At 35.4% G+C, this 26845-nt stretch overlaps 1 protein-coding gene across 3 annotated transcripts in view; it reads right to left on the bottom strand.

The window, feature by feature from the left end:
* The window catches only part of LOC100644965 (BAI1-associated protein 3), a 127066-nt gene that overhangs the window by 61359 nt on the left and 38862 nt on the right, over nucleotides 1-26845 (bottom strand). For all 3 annotated transcript variants that reach the window (XM_012310732.3, XM_012310731.3, XM_003396514.4), the window contains exons 2-3: nucleotides 20193-20810; nucleotides 17656-17903 (exon numbers count right to left, since the gene is read on the bottom strand). In XM_012310732.3, the coding sequence (XP_012166122.1) occupies nucleotides 17656-17903; nucleotides 20193-20390 (446 nt within the window). In that variant the 5' untranslated portion in view covers nucleotides 20391-20810. The remainder of the gene's footprint in view (nucleotides 1-17655; nucleotides 17904-20192; nucleotides 20811-26845) is intronic.

Genomic DNA, 26845 nt, shown 5'->3' with positions numbered 1-26845 from the left:
CCGTGAATTTTCACCGAATTGCCTCGTAGAAATTGCCACTGAATTCTTGAGCAGGTTAGAAAATTTGATTGCAACGAAAATGTACCTTGAATGGAGAATATCTTGGATGGTGTAGTTTTCGCATATAACGTAGAATTACGGGTATCTTTATTGTAATACGAGAGAACAGTTGCGTTATTAATCGATTTGCATGCTTTGTTGTTGGATATTAGAAGCAGTTGAGTCTATTTTGTAAAAATACGATGACCAAACTTGAGAATGAAATAATTTGACAGTTTGAAGAGTGGTGATAGTCGTAGACGTTTTAATTTCATTGAAATATTCTTAGTAAAAATTGTTGCAACAATGTGAAAAATTCGATATATTAAAATTGTCGATAAAATAAGCGATCAAAAATCACGCATCGTAATTTGGATTGAAGTATTATTTGAAACCGAGTACCTTACACTTTCGTTGAATTGAATTATTTGAATGTTTCAGTCTTCTCATAACCCAGCAAGTATACATATTATATACCATGTATCCATTTACCTACCATTTCTGTGATTTACGACCATTAAATCGTAAAGATTCACTCCCTCCGGTACCAATATACATAAAATTTATGCACCAACCTGCACACATGTGTTTGCCAACGGAAATAAATAAGATCAAACAGCTCCTAATAATAAATCGCTTAAACTACACAACAGGAATAAATTGCCAATTATTTCGTAAGCTTCTTAACGAAATAATTAATCATAAACGTAGAACAAGTAACGAGTCATCAGTTACGTAGAATCTTGATTTCATTCGTTCAGATTCGTATCTAAAATTGTACAGGAATATTTACATATAAGAAATTCATGTTAATTTCTGAAAAAGAGAAAGAAGTAACGATGAAAGATAGAGCACAAAGGAAAACAAATTAGCTTAATGTAAACTGGAAAAGCGTAAGTGAAAAGGCAAGGAAGGATTTCAGATGGCCGCGTGATATCCTTCGGGTGAATTTTTCCACGCAAATGACATAATGGCGCTACGACACGTATTACCGTCAGGAAGAGGGTCGAATGGACAGCGTCGAATCGCGCCCGTACATCGTAGCAGAATTCGCAACACGTCGTGGCCTTAATTGCAAATTAGCAGGGAACCGATATTGCCTTGGCCACTTGCCAACCTCCGACTGCGAAGATAGGACAACGATAGCGAGACGAGGGCCGATGGAGATCCTTCAGAAAATCCACCAAATAAACCGACGAAATAGATTCTCGTCATAAAAATTGATTATATCTGTCGCCAGAAGCATCGTAGCAAAAATGATGCGAGTATACGGAAAGAAATTTTTACGAAACAAACTGTATTACCTTGGATTGTTTATTCGCGGTTATTTTTTAGTGATTAATATTCAACGATTGTTTACTTTGGATCAGAAAATATATAGTCTTGCGCGAGAATAAAAATTCGTATTCTATCCGGAAGATAATTCAGTTTGTAGTTTTAAAGATATAATATACATATAGGAGTTTAAATAACATAAATAACATAATATACATAAGGAGTTTGATTAATCAACTGCTACAGATCCAAGCGCTTAACAAACGAATCAAAACGTTTTGTTTTCAATTAAACCACTTGAATGTATTATTCAAGCACTTGCCAAGTACTCGCTTATAGATTCTACGTTGATCACAACGAGATAAATATACAAATATACTTCACCGACTAATTAAACATTCGATCGAAGTTCGAAATTCATACGCTATATGTACCTTCTCTAGTTTATTAATGAATTGAAATATAAAAAGAAGCGATTATAAGATGATCTACCAGAATGTATAAAATAAAAGTAGTACAAGTCAACAAGATGTGCTTTAAATTGCGTTCACTCGTTTCGATGATTTTAATCGGTCAAGGTATTTAATGCAACGATAAATTCTCCACCGAGCCATCCAAATGACACGTAACAATTATTAATTCATTATGAATCAAACTTCTTGCGATCTAGACAATTATCTCGCGTCAAGTGTCAAAGGAATAGTGGTCGCCTTTGGTCGACACTCGACCTTCCGTGTGCTTGCTTCGATGTCGAACACGTAATGTAAATGGAGTACTAGTGAAATATCATCGGTGACTTCCGTTGGGACCGATCGGGCTATTAGTTAATGTTGACGCATAACGGGACGACCGTATCCGTATCCAGGCATACTTAGAAAACGATTAACAAAGCGTTTCGACGAACTCATTAATCAAAAACTTCATATTTACGCGGTTTGTCGTCTCAGGGAACACATAGTTCATTAGTTGTAAATATATCGCGAGTAGTTAAAATTTTTATGAAAATCTGTGAAGCTTCTATTATCATGATAAAGATAAATTATGTTGCCTAATAATGTTCAGAAATATACTAATAACATCAATGTAAAAATTATATAATAGCATTTAAAGATAGACTATTTTATTACCATTGCTCATTTTGTCTTCTTTTCTATTACGCGTGCATACGTACATTGGCCGAGTTAATTCGTTTCTTTTAACCCTTTTTTGATTCATTAAAATGCGCAAATAATAAAGAATTATATATACAACTTTTGCAGCGACGAATAAGATATTTATACGCATAATCTGGTGATTAGGAAACAAATGGTTTAGAAATTGTATCAAATATTTGAAATTCAATCTCACAAAGACTAGCACTTAACTCGATATTTTTCGTGCTCATCGCTGAACCTAACAGATTCTTCGTAATCAGCTCTGCTAAGACTTATAAAATTCAGTACGTGACTTCGTTAAGATCTCCGTGAAGGCTCCTCCGAAATTATCTTTTTAAATTTAATTAACATTCAAATGAAAAATAAAAGAGACTCGGTTTAAGAGATAACAAGTTGATTGAATAACGCGCTTAAATTACGACGTCGCAAATATTAGAATTTTTATGAAAACTCGATCACAATTACATTCTTTACACGTTCTAAAAAATATACGAGTATACCACTGACTTTCGTTCCTTCCGTATTTCTACGTATTTGTTGGGAACTGTAGCAAAGTTCGAATAATGGAATCTCATTTTATGACTCGTACATATCGTATTATCTCCCCTCTCGACTTTTATTATCGAAATGTCTTTGTGTCGAATAATTCCAGTATAAAGCACACAGGATTGCGGCTACGACCTCTCGTTCATATTCGATAAATAGGACACATAATATTTAATGAAATAGGTAACCTGATTTCATATTCGATAATTTCAGCGCAGCATGCTGTTGCCGTAATTAGCGGATAAACGAAGAGAGGAACAAAGAAGAAGCATTAAGCGTCGTTGCCGTGGAAAAAATAGAAAGACACTTTCACGATCTTCTTTTTATCATTGATGTATTCAGGATTACATTCTTATAAGATACATTGAACTGCTGTTATTCAATTTTAAGCAACGTCACATTCGCTGATATCGCATCACCGGGATGCAAGGTCCCTTGAACATTACGGAGAGAGTCCTCGAGGTCATGCCACTGGCATTCAAGATCATTTGAAAGTCACTAGAGATCGTTACGATTAAGCCAGTTTAACTCAAGATCGCTCGAAGATCGTGCAAAATCGACGAGGTCCTGTCACAGGGATCGAGAGACACTCGAAAACCACGAGAGGTCGTTGAGATTGTGTCATTGAGATTCAAGGTCATTTTTATGTCACAATGGATCGTTCAGGTCATGACATTGATATTCGAGATTACCTGAAAGTCCTGACAAGTCATCGACATCGTATGACTGCTACTCAGAGTTATTTGGAGATCATAAAGGGTCATCGAGGTCGAGCTATCGCCTCTTAAGTCACTTGTAGGTTATATCGGAGTCATTTTAGTATATCGAAGATAATTTGTAGGCCATAGGGAGTTAGCAAGATGATATTATTAATGGCCCACATCGTTTAAGATTATAGTTCATACTATAGTAGTTGTATAATATTACGACAGAATTATGTTCTTTCGACATAGAATGTTTAAAGATCATGGCGTTCTATGAACTTACAATATTTTCCATGGGTTTTCAACTCTTCGAATAATGAAACAAAAGAAGCAGTAGAAAATCTCAGAGTTGCAACATGATAAAGCGAGTGACCTATTCCAATGCAAAAGTGCACGAACGAAAAACAAATGGCATAACAGAAGCGACATTAAAAATTTCATGTACAACGAAAGCTCATTGGTGAGTCTACTTCGTCCAATGATATTCGACGGTAAAAGAATTTCAGCTTAAAAGCGCTACCTTTTCGTTCCCGAGGTCGACTCACGCGGACAGTTTAAGGAGAACTTGTATTGTTGTTAGCAATTTCTCTTCGTGGAAAAGATGCGAACACCACGAGGGAGCGTTGTTAAACCGGCAAATTCGATCTTTATTCGAAGGTTCCGGTATCTGTTGCGGAACTAACGCAGCCGGCATTGAATCGGTTCCAGACTCATCCTGCTTTTAGAAATATTTTTTGGACTCTCGTTTGACCCAGAACGCTTTTAAAATATACAAACGCTGAAATTATACGATGCTAAAGCTTCCACGAAACTCAACTCGTTAAAATGTCAGCTAATATATATATTTTTAAACTTCGAGGCGATACCTCGCGGTTTTGAGTATTTTATATCGTACGAATCAGAAATAAAATGGTTACGGAATTATAAGAAATTTAAATTGTTACAAAAATGCAAGAAAAGTATATACAGAAATATATATACCATATCTAAAATATTATAATGATTATACTCTTTCAACTGTATGCATAAAAATACTGACTTGGATGCAGAGACTATTTATCGTTACATAACTTTTCATCGCGATTACAATAGAATCTAAATTTAATTAAAATTTATTGCGATGTAAACATTTGTCTGTTTTTTTGAGTTTACTGTACCGAAAGATTGTTATTCGGATAAATCTAAAATTAATGCGAAACATATCGAACTTAATTACGGCTTCGTGGCTGACAAATTAAATTTTGGAACGATATATTTAATTTCTAGTTAATTACGATGGAAGCTTTCCAATAATTAAATTTTCATTCTTTCATCTTGAAAGATACGTATGTTAAATATTTATACTGTCGACGAAACTTTCCTCGCTAACTTTATTTCAGTTTCTACAAAAGATTCCTGAAATATCCTTCAGCGACTCAACGTCCCTTATCGTGGAATTTCTGCTCTCGAATATTTTTAAACATCTTTCGAACGTATCGAGGAATATTATTTTAATTGCTGGCGTATCCAGTAAAGATATTTCAAGGTGTATCTTCGTATTTACGTTTAGAAACCTTAAAATTCTTCTCAGTCATTTATATTACAACTTATTTTACCTTTTAAATGAATATTTCTGAATTTTTATTTGAATTTAAAGGGAATTTTTTATAATATTATACTTTATTCTTCCGATATTATGAATATTTTTCAATAGCCTTCAAACAATGAAAATAATTACTTCCTTTATTATCCTTCTAACGACTAAAATAAGAACTGGAAGTAATCTACGTTTTCATCAAAAGAACGGGTATAATACGAGATTGTATTATTTTGGATGACAAGAATTACATCTAGCATAAACTTGCAGCATGTATATAAATACACCTGTTCATAATTAAAATCTTTAAAATCCTCCTAAAATCTGCGGCAAGCAATTTCTCTGTCTCGAAAGACAATGCTCGGAGAACCATTCAGAAACGAGAATTTCTTGTCAAGCTTCGTTTCGTTTCAGAATTAACTAGCTCACCTAATTCGTCCCTTCCAGTATCCGACACAATTTCCCAACTGTGTAACAACGAACACCAGTCGAATTTCGCAGTGGGAACTTAATGACGTCGGTTACATTTCCAATTTGTCTAACGAAACGCCGCATTCGCTCAATGACGGGAGTTGTATCTTCCTTTTACAGAGAATTGATGCATTTCAAGTTAGCTTTACGCGTTAAATATACGTATACGCAATACTGAAGAATTTTCGTTGGGCGAATTTCAGTAATAAACTGTCATAAAGTATGCATATAAAATTATATATTATTCATAAAATAAATTAATCTTTTTGCAAAAATTACAAAATTCAACAGTGATGACATAAATTTAATTATTAATGATAATGTAATATAGCGGTTGACGTAATTGTAAATAATCAACGAGGAAAGGAAAGGAAAAAGATTCTGCTAGATCAACGTGATATTATAAAAGAAATATTTACAAGGTTAATTAATATTTCCAGCACTTACTAGACGTAATTGACCTAATTACTTTCTCGCCATCTTCTCTTCCGTTCCTTTCACCCTTTCCATTTCTTTATTTTAATCTTGTTTCCTCTTTCTATTTTCCATCCTTTTCTCCTTCCAATTCTTTCCTTTTTCTTTCTCACGTTCTTTGTCTTTCGTTATTCCTTTTTTCTCACTTATTTTCTCTTAAAAATCATTTTTGTTACGTTATAATTTTCTATAAGGCATAATTAATAATTAAATATTATAGCATAATATGGGTGCCAGTTTGAGTCAGGTCTCGGTTCGATTAAAGTCAAATTTGAGTTAGACTCGAGATTTTGTGAGAAGATATCGCAAGAGATGTTGCGGCAATCTCTTTGGCTACGAGTATCTGACATCTTCGCGCGTAAAACGAGATTCTTAGCACGGATTTCTAACGAGCAACTGAATACGGTTCGTTGTTTGAACGAGAAATTACATCCTCGAGCGATTTGCCTGATTTGCTATAGCTTTCGTTCCTTGCTTGCTTCCTACAGCGCGATCTCTGCGGCGAAATGTTACTTTCTGCTACGTTGTTGCGATTTTAGAGACATTTTTATTCAAAATTTATTTGCAAACTGGAAGCTGTTCTTTTGTTCTTTTTCATTCCTCTTTATCACTCTTTCGTATCGCAAGCCGCAACTGTCTCTCTGTTATTTCTTTTTATTTCTGACTTTCTTGCTGCTAATGCATACTCTAGTCACTTTTTTGTTCTATTACATTTCACATTTTAGTAAAAATATTGTAATGGACGGACAAATTTGAACACGAAATATTCTCGTATACCTTTACCATTTTAAGTTTGTCCAGAGTATAATACCTAATTTGCTTTAAAAAGTTTACAGCTCCTTTCTAAATAATTGATTTAAAATAGTCTAAATAATTTTCATGGATAACAGAGATGCGTAATTATCTTGTTTCCGCTTTGATACTATACGTTGTACAATTATTGTGCGATACTTATCCAAACAGACGTTCTTTTCGAACTGTAGATTGTTCTCTTGCATTGACACGGCGATACTTGATGCACTTTTGAGAATTTATCACCTCCTAGAGATAACTTGCTCCCCTGGCGGCGATTTCACCAAGTAAGTTCTTTGCAGCTGAAGTTTCGAAGAAGAGCATTTCAGATGGAATCTCTACCGAATCTCAAACTGTAGCACTTTAAAATACTATATCGTTACTGCATTACTCGCAATGTGAAACGTAATGACATAACTGTTATTGGCCATACGTAAAATTACTTTCTTTCGCTACTATTCACCTTTTATTAGCAAGGTCTGAAACAAAGAACGTAATGCCGTGATAAAAGAACGAGCTTATAAAAAGGGATTTATATCAAAGACTCGGTGGAACCACAGATAATGAAAAATGTCATTTAAATATCTTAATACGCGTATCTTTCGTTTCTTCTTATTTTTGTATCGCGAAATAACGGTGTAGATGCGATATTCGAGTTTCGTAATGAAAATAAATAATTTAGAACTTATAGAGAAGACGGCGCGTCTTATAAAATCTCCTACAGATGTGGAATTCTTTCGATTCTTTCAGCACTCCGATGATTGAAGTATCCATCCTCCTTGGACGTTCCAACTTCTCCAATTTCTTCTCAAGTGGAGTGTTTTCTGCTTAGAGTATCGTTGATGTATGCTGGTGGTAGCTTACGAACAAGTTACTCGAAATCGTGTTGTATTTTCCGACAGAAAAATGATCGATGGGCTTCTCCGGAATTCGTAACTGGAATACGTATCTTATAACCTAATCCCCCAAATTTTTACGAACGCGCAATCTATATGTTTGATAGGTAGATCGATTATTGTTTGTATTTTATTGACAGATACACAGTGTTAAATAAACATATTCTATGTAACATAATTATAATTATTGTATACTACATATATATAGTACATGACAAAATGTTTGAATTTAAAAGACGTGCCATTTTGAAATTAGATACTTACAATAATTATATTATAGATATATACTATGTCATATACGTATAATATAATTGTCGTAAACGTGTGATTTTTAAATGACACGTCTTTTAAATTCCAACGTTTTGTCACGTAAAAGATATTTATTTACAATTGCGCTGAATATTTTATGCATTCATTTTAACAGAACAAATGAACCCTCGAAAGGAATTCTTACTTTCCAATTTCAACCACTACTATTTCATGTCAACAACCTGCGTTTCCCTAAAACCTCATCCCCTCGTGACACCCTAAATAATTCTTATCATATCCATTCTTAAAGCATTCATTTTCCCACTCTAACTCTAAACCTCGATGTTATCTCCACGTATCTTCTCACCCTTGTCGCGCGTTTAACAGGGTCAATTTGTTCAGCGGTATAACTACAAGGTGGTACAACAAAAATAAATTAAAATGACATATAGAAAATTACACAATGTGTTTATTCTACAATGAATCGTTCAAATCTCGTAGCATTCGTTATTAAAATTTCTATGAAAAATTACGAATTAGCTGTTCTGATTACTCTCGGAACTCCACGCTGTAAAAATGAAAAAACCTTTTCTTTCTGGCATAAAAATTAAAAATAACGTAACAAACGGTAGACGCGTCCATCATCTATCATTACATTTATGTCTACGTTGATTGTCGTCAGCGAGTGTTTTACTGCACCACATCTGGTGCCCATAATACTATTTTCCAGAGTAATAACAGATCGTGAGAAAAATAAGCTTTTAACCATTTATCTTACAATAAATCGCTCAAATCTTTAAGTATTCGTCGTCGTACTTCCATACGATCTATGAAAAGTTAGACATTTTTCATTTTGTCCGTTCTATGATAGAAGTTCTATTATTGTCACGCAGTAAACATTTATAACCGGTTCTCTTTCAAATAAAACTTAAAAATAACGTGACACGTGGTAGACTACGCCCATAGCCGATCATCGCATTTATATGTGTCTACGTTGATCGTCGTCATCGGGGTTATTATCGAACCACACCTGGTGCTCTTACAGCTATTATCCGCAGCACTAACGGATCGCGAACCTTTTACGATGGCCCGAACGCATTCTCCGTGATGCTTCCGTGGCCACTAAGACATCCTCCATTAAGGATAAGTAACGGGGGAAATCCTTACGTCCGATCTCAATGCACGAACACCCGTAGACCGTACAACGTTCTACCAGTCGCGCTAATTCACGGAGACAAAGTAAACGCATTACTCTTGCGGTTTAACGCTGCGCAAAGTACTGATAGCGTTCGAGGCTCGCTAGGGGATCGACTTGGTTAACCAAGATTTCATGGAAACTCTAACCCGTGCCCCGTTCGTGATTTAAAAAGTCAGAGACGGTGAGAGATAGATATTACAAATTTCTTCGGTTGTATTTTTTCTTCTTTTTTTCAAAGGAATGGAGAAATTTAGAGGAGACAGTATACAAATGAAAAATTCTTTGATTTAAAAAATTTCGATGGGAGTTATTATTGAGAAATTATTGCAATAATTCGTATTATATTTATGTTTAAGTCTATATTTATGTAATACGATATAATATATATTTATATAAACTTTATTTATATATTAAATTGTAAGCATGTAGAAAATATTACAGGAGTTGAGGAGGAAGGAGTAACGAAATTTTTAATTCGAGGGAAATGTGGCTAATCTTGAACTTGAATGAAGAAATCTGCTCGAAACACATTACTGTGCGTATTTGTAAGGATTTTGTAAATTCACGGCAAATTCCTTTAATTGTACGATGAAAGCATATGATAAAACGTGTGAACATTAGGAAACGATAAACGCGTGACAATTGTACGATAAAAGTTGGAAGAAAGCTGTATGTTATAAGCTTATCTCGTCAACAAGTTTCAACAGAGGAAAACTACTACGATATCTCAACAATTTTTTGGCACGTCATCTTGGTTAGACATGCAAACATAAAGAGAAATAAGCTGACAAGAAGTATGTCTTTCGCGTTTACGACAATCATTCGGGTTGTAAGCGAAGAACCCCTCGAAAATATCCCATGGAATATCCGGAATTCCAAACTCGTCCTTGTCATCGAATCGAGGGGTTGAAACTCGGTGTCTCGAATTGGTTGCCACTTTCCTTCGAGTCTAATCGAACCGTATATGACCATTTGCGTGTACAGCGTTTCGCGCAAGAATTCGCAACACGTGGTTAACCGTAAACCAACGTCGGATATTTCGTTGTTTACAGGACTCTCGAAGTGTTTGTTCGATAAGTAGAACCGTCGGTTCCCGTTCTAATCGGTTCGTGAAACGAAATCTTCGTTGAATAAAATAGTTAAAATTTTTGAGGGAGCAGAAGACTCACAAAATTGTAGAATGCGAATGATAACACGTCCGAATAAAATTTGTTAAAATAATTACAAGTTACCTTAATATCGTTTTAATCTTTATCTTCGCTGGATAAAGTAGTTCAAATGATTAAAGAGATTCGCAAATTTTATGCAGTAAATGATAACAAGAAATAAAACTTCCTTTACAATTTGAAGTTATCTCGATGTTATTTAAAATTTATATTATTACTCGAATTTGCTGGTACGAATAATACGGTGCAACAATAAGGTTCGAGTAAAAAATGTTTCTTCGATTAAATACAAACGAACTAGAATTATTTGAAGCTATTTTAATGCTACTTTGTATCGCGATTACTTTCATTTCGTCGATCAGTTTTCTTGTTATGCAGCTACTGGTTTAGTTTCATCTTCTCATTGATCACTTTAAAATGAAATTTCTCTATTTGAAAAGCTTGGACGCGCGATAAATGGGTCTTTGAAGGAGATGCGATATTAATAATATCTGCCAAGAATTTCACGTTTTCAACGCAACGCGATACCTTGGTTATTTACATAAAATTAATTCTTTAGAAAGCCGGTTTCAGCTAGAGATTATTGAGCGTGCATCCAATATGCGCGTCAAATATTCCAAAGTTTACACGACAAACTGTAATATATAATATAATTTTCGATTATCGTATACGTCACACAGAGATCTATCTGTATATTACTGTAGCTCAAATTTTCATCGACGTAACTAGAGAACTAAAAGAATTTTCCTCTTGACTATACGTTGATAAAAAAAAAGAGAAAAATTGAATAAACCGAACGAAGAATACGATCCACGCAGCAATGCTATGGATATTCGATCGCAAATTAATAATTGCTCTACTATGATAAGGATCTCTTCCAGGTAGATCTTACGTCGCAGGTTAACTCTATCGCTTCTATTTTCCAGAAGACTCGAGGACGGTTGCACAACGACCAGCAAACTGGAGAAATTAACGAGTTTCCTTTCGAACCTCGCTGTTCGCTCTCCACTGATCAAAGTCGCGTTCGGAACTTTTTGCGACATTCTACGGCTCATCGAAGTCCCGAGTGTTCCTCGTGAAGAAAATTCTCATTGTACCAGGAGAAAAAGAGAGAGAGTGAGAGGGGGAGAGAGAGAGAGAGAGAGAGAACACGCGTAACAGGTATTTACCGTGCTCGATGGCACAGAAGCTGCTTTGATGCAGTCTGACAGGCGGCGATGAAGCCAATATCGGCGGAATAAATTGGAATCGTGAGCAGGCTCTCGATATTTCTTTCGAAATCCGCCGGAAGCCATCGATGGCGACGCTGTCGTCGATGAAATCGCGAACAACGCGGCCGCTGATAAATCAAACGTCTGCTCGGCGGCGACAATGTCGACATCGAAATGGTAAATACAACATGAAAGAGACGGGGAGAAATCTTTGCTAACGAGAAAACAAAGCTACCAGCGACGAAGACGATAGAGACGTTGTCTTCTCTCGTATCGGTTCGACGATCGTCGTCTCGTTGCTCGCTCAGCTGCGTTCCAATTTGCCCTTCGGTTTAATTAAGAAATCAACAAGATTGCACGAGCATTCGTAGGGGATAATTCGAAAGTTTCGCTCGAAGCGTATAATTGACCTTTTCCTATCTCTTTTTATTCCTTGTTAGTTTACTTCCAACCTTCTGTTGGGGACTTATTATTTGGTTCTTGTTTGTAGATGAGGTTTGCGTTAGTTGACGTGACTTCGCCGTATTTTTAGGTATTAACGGTCAGATTGATATCTCGGTCAAGTGTCTAAGGCTGTATTGTCGTGATTAAGAGGAAAGCGGAAATAGTTTATCTAATAATGAAAATAAACGATACGTCAGAACATTCCAATGTTTGCTCATCCTTCGAAACAAAATTCAATGTTTTATTGAATGCCTTTGTAAGTAAGGGGGAAGATGCGCTCTGTTGTCTTTAATGGAACATAAATACCAATGTCCAATTACGTAGAGAAAAGAACCATTATCCTACTTTGAATATTCTTTGAAATCACAGCAAGAAACTCTAATAAAAAATTACTAACGAGTAATACAAAGAAAATATTAAACTTATCTTGCACGTTGTTGAGCTTAATATTCTTCTGCACAGACTCTTGCCATAATAATAACAAAAATAAAAATCACCTATTCCCTCGCCTCTATAACTATTTTCGTATGCAAATTCGCTAAACCCCGTCGAAAAGCACAGGGCAGGCAAACTTTCGTTTTATCGAAATTCATATTGCAATTTCAAGTTTTATTCCGCGGCGACGTTGTATGTTGCCCAGTTTCGACAGACATCGCGAATTTCTCTATATTTGCATCGGTCGAATGGCCGCCAGTCCTCGTTGGATACGCATCTCGAACATCGCAAGGACGAAAGTGCATACCGGCGCGTTCTATCCAGAAATATTTCATGTAACCCAGGACTGGCAACTTCGACCAGCGACGTGTTCTCTCGACTTTGCTGTTACGGTTGTACATCGGGGCGAATCAGTCGCACAAAGAATCTTCTTCGGCGTTTTTCAACTTCCTTCCTCTGTTTTTATCGGAAACGCGGAGAAACGCGGAGTAGCTCGCCTGTCATTCTTTGTTTCTGTTACTTTGAAAGCAATCCCCTAATCGAGTTACTTCTCAATAATTTTACGCGATCCGAAAGATAGAAACCTGTGTATCGTTTTATTAGATTTAATTCTTTTTGTTTATCGCGCTATAGTTATTACATCGTGGATATTTACAGATATTGTAGGATGCACGTAATACGATGAAATAATAAAGCGAAGTCTTTATTTGACCTTTTTTTAGCGAGGAAAAGTGTAAATTATTACGTCGAATACAGTGAAAAAGATTATATCTGCTGGAATATCTTATTTGAACCTTCAAATTAGAGCTGTCGTAAAATAGAGTTATGATGGCAAATGTCGATTAAACGGTGATTGAAGAAAAGTGGAGGTAAAGGAGTGTACAAATAAATAAATTAATCGAATTTCTAAAAATTTCTAAAGGCGATGAAATTTCTAGTCGCCTAGTCGTCTAGACGATGAAAAAGCTGAAAGTCTCCGGCGAAAATGATGTGTCAGAATTAACAGAATTTCGTCTTTTAGTTTTATTGGAAATCTTCCATTGGTATTTGAACATATCTATCATTTCAATTCTAACGAAATTTAAGTTTTATTTCTGTGGTTGTGTTCATAAAAATACGAATTTTCGTAAGAACTCGCAGTCTAGTCGATGTAATTTCATTATTGTATATAACAAACAATTGGTTTACAACTACAACTATTAGTTTACAATTACGATGTACGTTCTTTCGTTTCAGATGAAAGTGAACGAATCTAATTAACCGCGATTTTTACCAACAAAGCAATTGTAACTCCAATTCTGAGGAATTGAAACAGATAAGTAAAATGGCTTCAAACAGTCCATTTAGATAGACCGTGGTAAGGTTCGTGCGAGCACAGAACCGAAAATACGCGATAGAAATCTTGAATTTTTATTTTACGTTTTACTTGCGATCAATCGTTGCGTGAGAGAAACCCATAAATCATACAAACGATGGTGTACACTTATTTAAGAATTTAATGGAGATCCTTCTCCTAGAGTATAAGATTGTTCAACTGTGCATTAATTCTGTTTAGGATCGTTTATTAACGTCACTCTTCCAGTGATTTGTCATGTACGATGTAGGAATTTAATTTCGAATTTTTGTTCGTAAATTTCAAATAAATCAGATTTTTTCGTCTATTCATAGTAGTGTTCGACACTTATACCTTTTTAATATTTTTAACATTTTAATGTAGCAATAATTATTAAAATTAGAATATGTGTTCTCAAAAGGGAAAAATTTCAGAAATTCCATGAAATAATTGATGCATTCGAAATAAAGTTCGAGATTTTGGTAGCATGTGCAGCAATGATGTTTTCAAAACGGTTTGAAATCTTCTTCGAGATGTCAGATATTTTAGAATTAAATCGAACATCGGGAAGCTTTGAATTCACGGATTATGATCCCGTGATAGAGAGATATATCGAGTAAACTCAAGCTTCGGGCACTCGAAAGTAACCTAGTTACCATCGACTATACTCTAATCGACGGAAGTTTATCGAGTATAAATTATTTAAATAGCCCAGTAACTTTGTTGTACGCAATTTAAGAATTTCCTAGCTTGTATACATAGATCATTTATTAGAAAAAGCGATAATACTTAAAATTAATAAAAAAATACTTTAAGAAGTAAAAAGATATTTTGCCATAAAAAAGAAAAATATTAAACAGCATAGTTCGATACAAATATTTTCCTACTAAAAGTTTTAATTACATTTTATCCTCAGAAAATAGAAAGTAAGTACATTTAAATAAATTTCAAGCTTTCGATAGTAAACAGATCGCATATTATTCGACACATCGAACGATCAAATACCTTCATCTAATATTTAAAATATTGTAAACGCGTTCGATTTGATTTTGTCCTTGTTAAAATATTTTCATCGATAGCTCGCTTTCTCGTACAAATCGTAAATTGCTCTCCAACAAGCTCGATTATAAACGTTCGATTACACACGATTACGACGCGATAGCTCTTTAGAAACTTGATTTCATCGACGTTCGATGCTCGATCTCGAAGATGTCCCATCTGCTTCCTCGGAACTCATTAAAATCTCTCGTGCACATTGTCCACTTATCATCGAAATCGATGATTGGATTTGATTCTCCTTTGCCACTCTTCCTCCTCTACGTTCCACCAATTAATTCGTTCTTCATAGTTATCGCATAAAATCTCACGTATATATATATATATATATATATATCGTTAAAAACTGGTGGATGGAAACGTCGATACTTTTCTTTCAAACGATAACCCGATAATTTGCTCTTAGAGACTGTCCATTGTTAACTAAAAAGAAAATATGTTTGCCTGTTAAAACGGGTACTACACAAATTCCTGAATGTTCTTTAAATTCACACGTTTGTAGAATCGTGATGTTCGCTAACAGTCAGAATTAATAATTTACGCAAAGTTAAGGTGACATGTACGTCAGCTGTTAAGAGACATACGTGTGTTTGACCATAAGCTGTCCTATTTCACTTAAAGTGGTTTACCTTACTTTTCTTTGCTCTTTGTCTAAACCTGTGATCATATGTTATTATTTATGGTTGTTCCTTTTATGTACATATATTGTGCTTGAAGTAAAAATTGTCTGAAATAAATATCTTCCATTCTTTCAATTATCAACGATTCAATGAAATCTTTAATCCAAATGTATATTTTAATCCTTTTAAACTTTTTCTTTTTTATTGATTAATTATCGTTTAATTTATTATTGGGAAAAAATATGACACCCGACGTTCTTATTTTTAATAAAACAAGATTGTAATACTTTTAAAAGTGATCGATTAAATCGTCGTGATATGATCATTTTAAAAAAAGCGATGGAAGAATAAACGAATTGTTTCTAGCCACGTGCTTGAACGTAACATTTGTTCGTTAATCCTATAAACTTTCTGTTGTTGTCTATTTGTTTCTAGCTCCGATCAAAATATTTGCTCGGCAAATATTTGTTATCGAATGTTGGAACTCGACGCCATCGTGGTGGCTGATTCGTTCGTTAAAAATTGATAATCCCGCAACATCGCACCTATGAAACGCCTCTTCGAACAAAAACTCATATTCACCCGCGATACGTGCTTCATTCGGAGTAACCCGCGAAAAAAGGAGATCGAATAAAATAAATGCGAACAAAAACATATAAAAAGAAAGGAACTATCGTGGAAGCGAATGAATCCCATAACATAAGGACAACAATGTACGTACATGAATATGCAAGTGAAATATTCACGAAGGTTTCGCAATGAGAAAATCCCACATAAAAGTGGATTTATTAACCATTACATAGACTATATTTCAACGTGTGAATGTTTCGTCGCGATTGCACACATATTTGTTTAACGATCGACGAGACTCGAGATTTACGAACGTTTCTTTCTCGTTGTCTACTTTCGTTCAGCAATTTTATCGTTTCGAAGGCGGAGAACAATAATTTTGACGTTATCGCAGCGTGTACTAAGTTGAAGCACTGGCAAATATCATTCGTGAATTCAGCTTTCGGATTCCTGTGCAGCGTAGGTATGTGGTATACCATTCGTCGTCATTTCAGTTAATTAAAGTGACCTTAGGCAAACAGGATTAGTATGGTTAATTGGAAAGCTTAGTAGAACTTAGGGACAGACAGATTAGACTATCAATGCGTAGTTTGTAACAGAAGCATACAGCTCTCTGGCGAATCCTTCCTTGGGATTAATTGCTACGTATTCAAATTAATAAAGTTTCTCCCATTACCTATGCTTTCAAAGCGAAAGATTGCAACGTACGCGACAGTTAATATCGACTGGCTTGTTTACTATGAAATCTTAAAATGTTTCTTTTAACTCTCTGAAATTACAAACTGTTTCATCAACAGGAATTTCACGTCAATTTTCTCGCGACACGACAGAAAATGAAGGTAAAGCGAAGCTTCAAAGCCTTCGCGCAACTTTGATTTCACTTTGCAATACCTTCGTTATATTATTCTTCCACCGTTTGCGCATACGTTACAATCTACCAACGTCTGTATCTGTTTAACGTTTTATAAAAAAAATCTTTCATCAAGAGCGTAAAATATAAAAACAGAAAATTTGTGCATGCTCGTATACCGAAGCGTGTGAAAGATACGTGCGGAAGTTCAACCTGTTTTGCCTTCACTGTGAATGAGAAGCTTATGTTACACCTTTTTTTTCTCTTAATTATCTAATTGTACTATTGTAACTAACTTCATTTAAGTCTATCTCCTAATTACTAATCCTAGTCGAAGATTGCCTTAAAATTTAACAACATATACGTCAGCAACAAAATCCTCACGTTCATTTGTTCGTAATAAAAGCTTGCGCTGAAACGAACTTCCAAAATCATTTCTCCGCTCTACGATTCCTTCGCCATGCATCATCTTCTATCGCTCACAACTCCTCCAACATTCTCCGAAAAAGACGTTTATCCATTCTAGTCTAAGAGATCTCGGAAACATACCAATCGCGTCAAATACCTTGCAGATGTATTGGAAAGGGTCTACTTACCCGGAAGTGGCTTGTATGTCGACTTCCGGCCAGGAGGGTCTCCTCCGGCAGAACTTCAAAGGCGGTCGATCACCGGAACCGGTGCTTCTTCGAAAAGAGCCAGCCCTGCGGGGCGACGTGCTGCCCGATGCGCTTCCGGCGGCGGGGTGAACTGTCAGGCCGGGGGCGGAAGTGCACTCGAGGGTCCGTCTGCGCGCCGACAACGACCGCCCATGAGAACTCGTCGCCGCTCCCGGTGGAGGCACCACCTGAATCAGTGAACAGAGATCGAGGTGTAATTAGTCGTCGACTCGGCTGCCTTTAATGTAGAAATTACGAGCGAACTGCGTTTATCCGTCTCCAAGATAATCGATGCGATGATATCTACTAGGAGATGATATTGAGAAAAACGAAGTCGAAGTGTGCACCGTTTAACGACGGAAGCTTCAGACTTGGCCCTGACAGATTCAACGTTTGCAGTGACGATAGTTCTGCAAACGTTAAATAGGCAGACTATGTATCCGTAGTCTGAGCTTTAGATGGCTAACAAATTACGAGAAAATGTATTTGTAGCCTGCAAAAGATTCTTTATCGCTAGGTGTACAGGTACTGGGTCGGAAATTAGTCGAAAGCGAGATTGGAACGTGTTCGTATGTTCATCAAGATATTTCGAACGAAGCGGAATGAGTAAACAGAGAATTGTGCGACAATCTGTTGTGCCTGGTTGTTTCTCGAGTCTTTTTATGAAATCTGTGTGGACGATGTGGTTTATGGAGTTGGGAAAGATGCGGTTTGCGTGCGGCAAGGATAATCGAGTGGAAATTAGGTGGTTTAAACATTATAGTTGGATACTGTGGAAAGGTTAATGTAGTTTATATATGGGACGGATGGCTATATTATTGAAGGTAAAATTTTTATGTAACGAGTATTTAAAATTGGATGTTGGAATATTGTACAAGGTACTCTAGACGAGTAAAGTGAACCGTTATTTAGATTACAGATAGCAGATATTGTCACGACACGAAATTAACTTCCTCTAAGTAGTTTGTGCCTTATTTTTCCTTTTCTAATCTGACTATCTTTAGAGCGTATTAAGTATTGCAATTCTCTTAATGAGATTTAACAAGATTTATTAATTAATTTAGGTACGAAGGGTAAATGGAGAAACGATGTATCGTGATCAAATATTTTTTCTTTTACGACGTCGGTAAAGATATCAGGGGGAAAAGAGCGTAAAAAGGTTATAGAAATCAAGTAGATAGAGAGAACGACGGGCGTTAAAGCGGGCGGTGAATGAAATCGGTATATATAAATAACAATGATGCCACCGTAATAAATTTCGATGCAGTGTGCTAGTAAAGACTTTGTTTGATCCTCTGGAAATATAAGTGAAATGGAATTATACTTTGATAGTTTGACATAACTATCGTCAATTATACCTTACGCGAAGAGACCACGTGTCCCTAACATCACGATTATTTCTTCACATACGAATACGCATTTGGTTCGTACCTCGCAAGCAAGTTTATTTGAATAATGCATAAAAAAAGCAAAAGTTTGCCCGTAAACCTCTCTCCGTTCGATTACATTCTACCATATTTCCACCTGACTCGGTCATTCGGAAGCACAGCGCTTATTAAAAGTTTTGACGTCCTCGTTTTTTCAACGAGGCCGCATTAGATGACAAGGGTACAAGTACAAAGTCAACTGCCTGACACGTTTATGATTCTCGCTCGATCAGACCGATGAACATGTAATCTACCCGATTGCCTCTGAAGGATACAAGGCGACAAAGAATGCTCTGAAATTAAAGATTCCTTGAACTCGAATAATTGATCGCTAAGAAATTTTGTCATAATTATTATTCTAATTATAGAATAACATTTTGTTACGCGATTCTATCACTCTGCAGAACTATGCTATCTAGGGTCGATTAGTAATTAATCATTATCGAATGATCAGTTCGCACAAAAATCAGATACAATATTATTGACATGTATCGAAAATTTATTATATATCATATGATCATATCAACTTTGTAGATATAACGATGGAACCAAGAATATTCTCTTATGAGAATTTTGAATTTTCATATTCATATGCTTGTGTCTGTACGTACATAGCGCAATAAAGCGAAGAATTTCTTTTCAAAAAAATTCCAATCAAGAGACTTCTCTTAAGAATTTCAACTTATAAGAATTTCCCTAGTTTCCCTAGGCATAATCTATCACGGAAAATAATTCGCACGAATATAAGTTTTCCATATTCTTTCATTGAAATCTCTGATACCTTTGAAACGATCCTTAACTTTTCAAAACATCTCAATACAAGATTTTTTACCGAAATCGTGGCTACAAAAAGTATTGGCACACCGTTGTATTTATTATATCATTTCATACCATGTAGAAACGAAACTACGAAAATGAAATGTACTACCTGATAACAAAACGCTTAATCGGAAAATAATTTTTCTAGGCATTGTATTTGCAAGGTCTCCGTCCTCCAATTTCTTATTCTCAAATTTCTCGCAATATAAAGTTTTCAAATGAATTTCTCACCTTAGGATAGCCATGAGGAGTGGATTGCTGCGCGGTGGAGTTGGTGTTTGTCGTGCCCGTGACGCTTCCGGTGGAGCCGCTTCTTCCTGACGCGCTGGTCGCGGAGTCCTCGCGGCTGAACGAGAACCTCTTCGGGCTGAGGGTCAAATTCGCGACGCTGTCGCTCACGTACTGTTGCAACGAGTTAAAGAAGCTCATTGTTGATACGCGTGGAAAAAAATCAGCTTGGCTCTAGAGTCTAAACGAAACACTGACGCGTGAGAATCAGGGCAATTGTCATCGTTTTCCTTCTAGCACGTCCGTGTTCCCGATCAACGGCTTCAGGGCGTTCAGGACGTTTAGTTCGCGGTAACTTTGCACGCATCGATCTCCAAGCGACACACGCTGGATTGGCTCGGTGATATGGGGAGGAAAGCACCTCGACCTCGGCAACTTTCACGGTTCTTTGCGTCACGATATCGATTCTGCCCCACAGCCATTTGCAATATTGTTGCTTTCTTCTTTGCGATCGCTGCGGTTCCTCGAGCGCCTAACTTAAGTCATCGTCCAACGACCGATCCTTTAACGCGTTCCTATCGATGAGCTACGTGTCCTATTTCCGTATTGGATCCGTCGCATCTGAAAGAAAAATACGAAGATTAAAGAAATTTCACGAATTTTTGTATGGGTAATCTTCTTATCGCACGAAAATCCGGGCGTGTTATGTGAGAGTAGAATTTTATTAATCGAAGGATATCAAAAACTAATACGTATACCGTATAAAATTTGACGTTTCAAAAAATAGGAACGAGGTCTCATGTTTTTACAGATTTTAACGTTAAAAGTTACAGCATGATATTTTAATTCAGAATATCGGTACAAATAAAATTAATATATAATAAATAAAATAGGAATGCGATGATATACATGTGACTATAGGTAATACTAAAGAATGGCAAGAATTTTGAAATTCAATAATTTTCATGCACATTGTTTTACAAAAGCGCTTCGATTTTTTCTCGCTGAATGAGGGGATAATTTCCATTGGTTGATATCTTTTCAATATCTTACCGAGACTACGTTATACAAAAATGACGATGTTCATATAATAGAATAGGAACGTTATATTCGGACTAATTGTGTCACAAATTTTTTTATGTAAATTTAAAATTGCCTTGCTATCGTTCGATCTAGCGTAAGAAATCAAGAATAATGTAGATATATATATAACGTTTATATATAATATTACATTAAATACTAGATGTTAGAGCTGTCTTAATTATTGCATCAGCTGAAAGGTAGGTACATCGATTAGAAGTAATCTTCGATCTTACAAATTAAGATTAAAGTTACGATTCAAATGAAACATTATTACAAAGATTGCAGTGGATGAAAATCTATGACAAGTGGGTGACTCGATGTAATAAAATAAGAGATTAATTGTTCTACATAAGCGTACGTTAAAACCGCAATATAACTTCCGCTTAATTCTGAAAGCAAGGAGATAGTTAACGATGTGGTTTCTATATATTGTAAAGTAAGTTATTATCTCGTAACTTAACAGCACTTTGTAGTTGTCTTAGTTCACTGGTTCGCTCTTTCTTGCTTATTTACATTACAGTACAGTACAATTTTTGAAAAGGAACTGTTTAAACAGATATCGATTATATCTGCTCACGTAAAACATCGTTTTTCTCGCGGTCGTATATCGACGATCGTCAAATTCCGCCGTTTTCGGAAACGCGCACTTCGTTCGATCGACTCAAAATGTGCAATTTTGTTATTGACATCTACAGAGATTGCGAAACGAGTGTTTGCAGTTTGAAGAAGGCTTTTCGAAGCGATAAATCGCGTCTTTGCCTTACTTCGTAACGCGTTGACGAATTGGCGACATTTCGAAATGTTCGAAATATTATTAGAAAGTTGCTGGATAATAGGGACGGTGAATGTGCTTTTAGAGGTTTGGGCAAATGAAATGGCAACCCGTTACATTTCCGTTGCGGTTTCGTCGATATATGTGAACGCAATGACGGTGAATCTGGTAAAGATCGATCGTTAGTTATGGCTATCGGACGATGACTCGATCGAACGATGGTCGTAAACATTTTATGAGAGAAAATGAACATTGTATATTGGGAATTCGAATTATTGCTTAGAATTATTTCAAAATTACTTTTAATAATCGGCACAGAATTTGCTATTATTAATGATGTTCGAAAGCCGATGAATATCGAGGAAACGTCGGAATATATAAAACAATTTATATATGGAATATATAAACGTTTAGGAGGAGTTTGTAACATTTTTTTAAAAATATCGACTATCGCACCATTTTTCAAAGTTTTCGTGTCTATTTAATTTGTCAAACCTTGACACGAACGAACTGTGAGTTTCGAAACGTTACACGGTTACGCGAGAAACAGAATTTCATTAATTGAATTGGTCAATAAATCGATTTTCTACGTCAGTATTGACGCGAAATGAAAAATGACAAATTTTGACATGGAGCTAGATCATAATTTGTTCCGATAGAAATAAGACAAAAAGAAAAAGAACGCTCGTCCTAAACGCAGGAAATATTTTATTACGCAACAGTGGGGAACTATATGATTATAGAATATTTACTATACGTATACGCGTATACGTGGATCAATACATTCTTGCAATTATTGCAAAACTGCAATTCTCCGTCACGGGGCTGATTAAATGAATTTCACTTCGAACGAATTGAAATTTATAGGAATTCAAACAATGAACGTTTGAATGCCTGCTTTTTCATTTGCGAGGACGCGTTATGCTTCTTGCGAAAAGTGACGAAATATAGAGTCTATAGCACCGAAGAGTGCTACAGGCTTCCACATTATGATCTTACGTTCATTCGTATAATTTCATTAAATTTCAATATTCTTATTACAAGTCTCTTGATAATATCGCAGCAAAGCTTGGGATAAAGCGTCGAATATCGAATTGTAAGTATTAAAGAGGATATGTTAGAATATTATTTTAGATATAGATATTAACAATCTGGATAAATAGAAATAGAAATAGAAATCGAAAACTTAGAAAGCAATCTGGAAAAATATTACGAGTTTCTATGATCAAATGCAAAATAATACGCTTTTAGAATGTCACAAATACAGTTACTCCCGTAACAAATACCAGATCAAAGGAACTTTAAGTGAAAATCTCTGTGATAAAAATCAAGTTTTAAGCGTTTGCATCTCTCGGAAGAAGATAACGTTAAAATCTCAATAGAAAAAGGATATTGCAATTTCAATTACTTCACTGATTAACCGTTTAATTTAATTTCCTCGCCGTTCCTTATTTTTAACTTGTTAAAAACAGAAATTGAATTAATTAATATTTTTCTAATTTTCAGATGAAACATTCTTCAACATTTATATCATTCTATACGTCTATCGAGTTAGTAGCTTACTTTTTTAACTTAAAAAAAAAAAATTAAATGAAACTGATTAAAGTTTCATCGATGTTTAAAAAATCTTATCCGATCTATGTGTTACATAACATTCTATACATTCGTTAGAACGTTATTTATACAAGTTAACAATTTTTGATTGTAGATTCTGCAAACGAATCTTCATTATTCTCGTTGGTGGTTTTGCGCACGTTACGCGCGAAATTTGCTGAACAATTTCGCAAATACATCGAGAGATGAAATCCACGAGCGTTCCACGAGTGCTTCTTGTGGCGTGTCGCAATCCTGTCGACGCTCCACGACCGCGATTAATTAACCCCTTAATCGATACTGCTTCGAGATCGTCTACGATGTCGCCGCACCCCATGGATATTAGTTTCTTGGGATTTTCCGAGGCCAACAAAGGAGCCACCCTTGACAACAACTTGCGTTAAAATTAAGTCGTCATTGGAAACTCCTTGGATATAGTTGCACTCGAGTATCGATGAATAATTATAGCCTTTCTCGAGCAATTCATTTTTTAAATAACCGGACGAAAGAAACGTATGGACCCCTTTTGGATTTGGACATTTGTAAATTTAAAAGAGAACGTTGCAATACATGCGACCCTAATCAAAACTTTTAGCAGCGGAAACATAATATTTATAACATCTATAATATAATATTTATAAAAAGTCTATAGGATTCATTAATACAAAATGTTTAACTTCAGCAAGCAACAAAATTATATTGAGAGAATCTTCGTAATTAAGTAAGTAAATGAGTCAATATTTTGCGAAAAGGCACGAAACTGCTGAAGATTGCAAAACTTTATGGAAATTACAGTAATTTCAAATGTAGAATTTCTAGTAGTCTTAACAAACACATTCAAATGGAGGCCTTTGAACTTTAAGGATTCATGGAACTTTAATAATTCCAAAGATCAAAATTTCGAGAAGTTCAGGGACTATAAAGTACTCAAGGATCCCAAGAAGTTGCAGAATCTTGATGAACTCTAAAATTTATGAAATTTCTATGTCACGTTAGGTTTCTTCGGTCTAAATTCATCCTTGTCACGTGGAAGGGAACTAAGATTTTTAAGACCAAATCCTATAGACCCTAAACCCTCGCACCGCTATTATCAAGTTTAAGTACTAGGTGCAAAAACTGTATCGCAAACACTAATTTCTTTATAGATTTTCTAGTACCTAATCGTTATTATTCTTGGTAGTTCACTGCTTCTGAAATTCCAATATTCAAGATACCGTACACTCACTGTGAGACTAATTTAAAACGCGTTTGCAATCTCGAAATCGCGACATCCAATTTGAACTGTTGTAATCTCGTGGTATTTTCACCGAATCACTGTAAGATTGCGACATCTCGGTACTTTAATAACTGAAGTAATAAAACTGATTAAGCGAACTTTTGTTGATTAACTGCGCTGATCTAAATATACGGTGTCGCGAACGATTATAATCTCGACGGAATTTTGTAAATTTTTCATAATATTGGAACAAAGGTTGACAAAATCGTTTAAACAATTTCATATTATAATATAAGACAAAACTGAAGATACAACAAACAAAAATTCTCTTCTTTTGGGATCAGCAGGAACTTAAATTTCCTTCTAAACTTGTGTTTTTTGGCTGTGAAAAAAAAATGTAAATTTAATATCAAATTTGTTAATGTTAAATAAAGGTAGAAGCCAACTATTACCTGAACTGTTTGTCTCACGACGGATTCAAACAAACGGGTCTTGCACTGTATACGCATGTCACGATATTCATCGATGTAACTCATAAACGATAACGTTCAATTTATGTTTAAAATTTATGTTTAATTATGTTAAAATTTATGTTTAAAAACTACTGCGTTTCGATATATTCGATATTTCGTACTTTCTATACTTTTTTTGTAACAACCCCTTCTGCTTCTTTTACAACGAAAAATGTTACTCGTTCGACGCGTGCATCAGTCGTCAGCAATTCGTGTCGGAGAAACGAACGTCCGGTCGATGTGGAATCGAGTTTCGCTACAATCTACAAAATATGGTAACAGAAGGAAAAAAGCATTCTACTTTGTCTTTCATTAACCGGAAGAAAAAAGCGTGTTCCCACAGGGATCAGGGAAACTTTGAACGAATCTGTCGACAGTGAGCGAAACAAACGACGAAATGTAATTTGTTTATCATTGAGCGGGATACGGACTTTAACCGAACCAACTTCATTAAAACTTCCTCCGATGATTCTCATATACAGTTAAGTCGCGTTAATAAACGCCAACGAGAGATTTAGATCTCTGGAATAGAAACCAGAGACATTATCGTGTTCCATCCTTGACAAGTTAACAATTTGTTAATATCTAGAAGAAAAGTTTGTTACTTTATTATTATTATGGTGCATATACGTATCAATAATTACTGAAGCATAAAATGGATCGATATTCGATTGTTAATTGGGACATAACGATTGTTAAAGATACATCTGGGATGTAGAATTATCCGACAATGTTTCGTTGTAGATAGTTACACCTAAAGTTAGTTTTCTAGGTTATTTGTTATACCTTGTATACGCTTTAAAATGATCGATACACGTAATTGTGATTTTATAGGAAAAGGAAGACTTAAAGAGTAGAATACGATACTTTGTAACAATTTGCGTTAAATTCTATTTACTTCGAAGAAAAGTAAGAAATCATTAAATTAAATTTATTCGAATCGAGCGGAGTTAATATCATATATCGGTGTAAAGATTGCGCGATTAGATTTGTTTCGTTGGAACGAAAGTACACGAAGGGATAAAGTTTGGTGCAGGAACACATCGCCGTCGGGTTTGTTTCTTATCGATCCACATTTCTAATTCAAATTTTTGTCAGGACTTTGTTACTAGCGATCAACATCATATTTTTCGAGTTTACGTCAATTTTTAGACAATTCGTGTTACTCGAGCTGTCCGATTTTCGTATGAATTCGTTCCAGGTCTTCGAATGGTATTAAATAAAACTCGAGTGACGTTCTATGAAATTGTACATCGTTCGAACGACGTGTTCACTATCGAACGCTTAAACGCTTAAATAAAATATTCATGCACACATACGTTTACAGTATCCATACATATGTGATATACACACATTTAAAACTGTTAATGGGTTTACTTTAAAAAGAATATCGACCAAATAAATAGAAGATAGTGCAATAAAAAGTAGGAATATTTTGTTAATTCGATAAATAGAACGCCGCAGTGAAAGAGTAATTTTA

Source organism: Bombus terrestris, chromosome 7, assembly GCF_910591885.1.
Source record: "Bombus terrestris chromosome 7, iyBomTerr1.2, whole genome shotgun sequence".
NCBI classification, from domain to species: domain Eukaryota; kingdom Metazoa; phylum Arthropoda; class Insecta; order Hymenoptera; family Apidae; genus Bombus; species Bombus terrestris.
Note: the sequence above shows the minus strand (reverse complement) of the source record. Positions and strands in the feature narration are given on the sequence as shown.